Source organism: Trypanosoma grayi (genome assembly GCF_000691245.1).
Source record: "Trypanosoma grayi strain ANR4 Tgr_917_V1, whole genome shotgun sequence".
Taxonomy (NCBI): Eukaryota; Euglenozoa; class Kinetoplastea; order Trypanosomatida; family Trypanosomatidae; genus Trypanosoma; species Trypanosoma grayi.
In genome coordinates, this window is record NW_008826536.1 from 1,371 (window position 1) to 6,468 (window position 5,098).

The following is a 5,098-nucleotide window of genomic DNA, read 5'->3' on the forward strand; positions in this document are numbered from 1 at the left end:
TTTAGTTCGGTCACCACTCTCCCACCAATGTAGCTTACCCCCCCCATCCTGTTTCGTGTCTTCCCTGCTGCTCAACGTTCCTTCCTCTCATTCTTATCGCTTACACCCCGCTCTATTAACGTGGACCGCCCGCACTTGCCCCTCAGCCGCATGTGGGTTGGAAATAGGGCTTGTGCGTTTGCCTGCACCAGGGACGGTGGAGGAGGCTCAGGGGCGCGTGCACCATGTGTGTCCCGCTGCCCCGTCTCGGCGCGAACGCACACGACCTCCCCCACGTGTGCTGTCAGATCAAGACGTCGTGTCCTGAGGGGGGAAAACAGAGGCGGCGACCCCGCCAGACTCCCACTCGCACTCACACGCGCGGCTCAGAGGACGCCCGCGTGCTACGCGTGGGGCCACGCGGCGGCGAAGGGGTTCACGAAGACAGGCGCCGGCGGCTCGCACACATCGGCGCTCTCGCCCATCTCGGAAATGCCGCTGACCTTCCCAAACGGCCTGAAGCGCATCACGTCGTTCTCGGCGTAGTGCTTGAGGAGGCGGAACGTCTGCTTCTGCGCGATCTTGCCCTCCTTGACCTGCTGCGTGATGTGCTCGATGCAGTCCAGCTCGCGATGCACGACCTCTTTGCGTATTCCGACGATGCGCTGCAGCACCGCCTCCATCGGCGTACGGCACTCGTTGTACAGCACGCGGAACTCCTCGGAGGCCTCCGCGGTCTCTTGCACGTAGTTGGCGCGGAACTTCTGCAATGCGGCGCCAAGGTGCTCCTCGTACACNTCCTCGGAGGCCTCCGCGGTCTCTTGCACGTAGTTGGCGCGGAACTTCTGCAATGCGGCGCCAAGGTGCTCCTCGTACACAGGGCACGCGTCGATCCAGCGGTCCACCGCCACAATCTTATCGCAGCGCTTCGCGAAGATTTTGTTGAGGACCAGGTGCCTCACGGTCTTGGCAACATCGTCCTTGAGGTCGTTCTGCATCACCAGCTTGATGCTCGGCTCCATTGGTTTTGGCTTAAAGTCCTCCAACACAATGCGGCTGCCCGACTTAAGGGACTTCGTCATCTCCGCCAGACGCTTCTTCGACCAAAGCGCGAACAGCACCTCACTCGGCTTCAGTGGAGACACCACCTGCGATGCTGGTGGGATCAAAGCGTCAAGGGCAGAGGCTCCGGCCGCTACCGGTGTTGCCGTATCATTTGTTTTTGCGGCACCAAATCCAAAAGTGCTCGCGTTAACACCCGTTGGAGCGTTACCGTTGTGGCTCTTATCGCTCGCCAAAGAAGTGGTGCCAAACCCAAAGCCAAAACCACTGCCAGGAGATGTGACAGACGAACCACCGGCGGAAGCTCCTGCTACTGAGCTCCCAAAACCAAAATTCGCTGTAACATTACTGTTGTTGTCGGCCGGCACCGGCGCAGTACCGAACCCAAAGCCAAAGCCATTGGCTGGGGCGGTAGAGGATGATGTGGCTGGTGTTGCTGTTTGTGCGGAGGCAGATGGCGCAGAAGTTCCAAAGCCAAAGCTCACTGGCGCAGCCGCCGCCACTTCTCTCTTCTGCAACAGGTACGCATTGATATGGCCGCCGTCATCCCGAACCACACGACGCCAGCACATGCCCTGTCCCTCAATGGGTAAGATACGCTCCGGTGCATTGTCCTCTAAGTCACTGTAGGGCATGTGCTGCTTCACAATGTAGTGCGCTGGGGCGAGGGTGGGCACGCTGGCTTCTGCAATCACCACGCAGTCCACTGTTACANTAGGGCATGTGCTGCTTCACAATGTAGTGCGCTGGGGCGAGGGTGGGCACGCTGGCTTCTGCAATCACCACGCAGTCCACTGTTACACCGTCCAGTCCGCCGTCGATGAGGAGGTCCTCCTCGCGTAGCTGCATGAACCAGCGGGGGCTGGTGGGAGTCCTGGCCTCCAGAATGCCACGCAGCCTCGACCAGTTGTACGGCATCTCTCCCATACCCTCCTTTGTAAATGTCCTGTGGAGGAGCTTCGTCGACAGAAGCTCGCTGATGGTCACCGGGGGTGCTCCAGAGCGGTCATACAAGGGGTCATTCTTGTCGATCCACTCCGCCAACTCCGCACGCTCCGTCTCCTCCTTCGTCGCACGCGCCACTGCTTTACTCGCTGCTGCCGCCGCTTCCACCTTTTTGGTGGTGGAGGCGCGGGATGCCGTGCCAGTTTCCTTCTTCGCCTTTCGGTGCGGCATGGCCTATCTTGTTCAACTGCACGGTCGCGGAGAATCACGGCAGCCAAGGGAGAAGAGAGACGTGAGAGCAGAACGAAAAAAAAAAAATAAAGAAAAAAAAAAANGGGCCCGCCACAAGCGTCAAGGAGTCATGGGCGCACGCTCACACAACACAACACAAACACTCATTCACGTGGTCTGAGTGAGAGAAATATATATAAATATAATATATATATTTATATAGGAACAGAACGAGGAAAAGCCCCTTCCGCCCCAGATGAACGAACTCACCCCCTCCACGCCCAATTCTCTTAAAAATAGCCACTCGAACCCACCATTTTAGCTTCATCCATGCGTTGTTCGTGTCACCATAAAAAGCGGTGGACCTGCCGCATCCGATTGAGCGTCAACAAGCGCTGCTGCCGCGTCGACTGCACACTCTCAAGGTCATCCAGATCCTCCAGGAACTCCTCCAAGTGGCGGTAATTGGTGTGGTACTCCATCGCCAGTCTGCGCATATGATGTGTCATCAAGAGCACTATGCCCTGATCGTAGTTGTTCAGGTTGGTCGCGCTCCCCACCTCCGCCAAGCACAGAACCTCGTCATTTTTTGTGATGGCCAAAGACTTCTCTTGGTTGCCCTGCAGCCCGAGCAACCCATCACGGGAATCTTCGGCGAGTGTCACTACGCGGTGCACCGACCTCCAGTGCCGTTTAAGCTGACGGTTGACAGGCCGCAGCTTGGCACGCCGCTTCTGGAACGACACGAACAGCACCCCACCAAGAAAAACAATCACTGGCACCATCGCCATCGCCTTGAAGTTCAGATCATTGCCTTCCAAGACCTCATCGGTGGAGTTCACCACGCGCATAACCTCCAGCTGTTGGTATGAGAGCTGGATAAGCATCAGGCGCAGGAGATTGCCAAATAAAGCACTCGTAATTGGGCGCCGAATGGCCGTTTCGTAGTGTCCGTTGATGAGCCTGTATCCTTCGTCATCCGCCACGACACCGGAGCGAAGGTGTTCAAAGGTGCGGTCACGCAAGCGCTGAAGTTCTACCTGGCTGATGTTTGCGTAGTAATCCTCGTGGTAGTCGCGGACAATGTTAGCAACCGACTCCATCTCCATCTCCAGCGTGCGACGCCGCTCTATCACGCCCGGGCGACCACCAAAGATACTCCGTGCAATTTCCTTGAGTGGAGACACAACGTAATTTGCCGCAAGCCCGTGCAGAACCAGACGGGCCGATGCCACCATCCGAAAAAGGTTGCTCATGCTCCTGGATGACAGCCACAGCACAGACGGCAAGACAGTGCAGCATGTGATAAAGATGCTTCGCCAGTACCTACCTTTAGGCGGCACATGCTTCGTGTGAACATCTTCACTAAGAGCCTTGATACAATTCCTCGTGTACTCCACTGTGTCACGCAACAGATACAAGCTCTCCTTGAGTGAGGCAGTCGCTGAAGCCTGCTTCTGCATCACATCAGTAGAAAACTTCGGCTGTAGTTCAAACAGCATCGACTCGTTGGCGTAAGTGGAGAACATCAGCATGTCGCTAGATGCACCCCCCGATGTGCTCGCCTCAGCCTGGCCCACATCCCGCAACTGCACCGTTTTCGCCAAGAGCGTCACGGTTGAGGCCACAGCCCCGCGCACATTGACGAGCAGCCGTTGCTCCGCCGCCTGGCACTCTGCACACCCGACCACCTCCAACTCTGAGATGGAATGCACGTGTGTGCTGGAAGTTGTCTCCTCCATGGAGGAGACAAGGACGTTCATACGGTCCACCAGACTGTACACTGCGCCCAGGCCCCGCACCACGCCACGCAGGACCCTGTTGAGAGCGGACTTGTGCGCGATGGCGCCGGACTGCACCTGGAGCATCTGCCCAACGTACCCCCTGCGCATGAATCCATGCCACCACGACCTGCTACCGAGTGCCAGGTGGAAGGAGGCCTGTGCGGGGTGAACCTCCGCCCATGACCAATACCACAGGTACCATGAGACCTGATCGTGGATGGCAACCAGCCGCTGCATCAGGAAGACGGCAAAGCAGCGCGCCCAAGCCAGCAGTTGCAGCCATCCAATGATCTCGTCAGCCACAGAATTATACAGGTTCACCTCTCCATTAGAGGCCGGCTCTTCATTACAGACTGCCACAAACGTCTCACGGACCAAGCGTGGGGCCTGCGCTGCCGTTCCCGCCGCGTCCTGCGGAAGACTGATGCGCTGCAACAGAGACAGCAGATCCTCCAGCTGTCCAAGTTGAAGGATGCACGCCTCCATCTCACTGCCAAGGCAGGGCTGCTCGCGGAGAAGTCCCACCACCGTTGGCGAATGCGTGAACTGGAGAAACGCCCGGCTTGACTGCTCCGCCAGTGCCGTGGCGAAGGTGTAGGGGGAGTTGCTCCGGCTCACGACGGGCGGTTCGGTCTTCCTCCAGTCCTGCGCGGCACCTGTGTATATCCAACGGAGCATCGCAACCAAACAACCCACACCTCCCTAATTAATCCCCGTGTGCGTGAGTGCGTGCGCGCACGAGTAGCACATAAGAAATGATGAGAGAGAGAGAGAGAAAGAAAGAGCGAAAAACGAAGACGTATACGGTGCAGCTAAGGGCAGAGGCTGCAACAGGCCAAATAGCATAATCAACAACAACAAGAACAGTGTAGACTTCTCTCTTCATCTAGGTTTTATAATTCAAAACACACACACACCACCACTCGCGCGAGGACTCCTTCCACGCGGCCCTCTGTGTACATATGTGTGCCGTTCTTTCGTTTACCTGTTGCTCGCTTATCCATGCACTTACATTATCTTCAATCTCCTTGGCTTAGTTAGAGCAACTTAGTACGAGACTACCACACAGGCATTTACTTCTTTCAATGCCCTCTTTT

The 5,098-nt window shown here is 57.0% G+C and overlaps 3 protein-coding genes across 3 annotated transcripts; all 3 read right to left on the reverse strand.

The window, feature by feature from the left end:
* Positions 1-383: 383 nt before the first annotated feature.
* Positions 384-1,613, reverse strand: DQ04_09171010 (hypothetical protein; the record flags this gene model as incomplete). Its single annotated transcript, XM_009315839.1, has 1 exon — positions 384-1,613. The coding sequence occupies one exon, from the start codon at positions 1,611-1,613 to the stop codon at positions 384-386; it is 1,230 nt and encodes a 409-aa protein (XP_009314114.1).
* Positions 1,614-1,662: 49 nt separating this feature from the next.
* DQ04_09171020 (hypothetical protein) lies at positions 1,663-2,217 on the reverse strand (the record flags this gene model as incomplete). The annotated part of the gene is made up of 1 exon (XM_009315840.1): positions 1,663-2,217. The coding sequence occupies one exon, from the start codon at positions 2,215-2,217 to the stop codon at positions 1,663-1,665; it is 555 nt and encodes a 184-aa protein (XP_009314115.1).
* A 344-nt stretch (positions 2,218-2,561) lies between these two features.
* Positions 2,562-4,679, reverse strand: DQ04_09171030 (hypothetical protein; the record flags this gene model as incomplete). The annotated part of the gene is made up of 1 exon (XM_009315841.1): positions 2,562-4,679. The coding sequence occupies one exon, from the start codon at positions 4,677-4,679 to the stop codon at positions 2,562-2,564; it is 2,118 nt and encodes a 705-aa protein (XP_009314116.1).
* Positions 4,680-5,098: the final 419 nt, after the last annotated feature.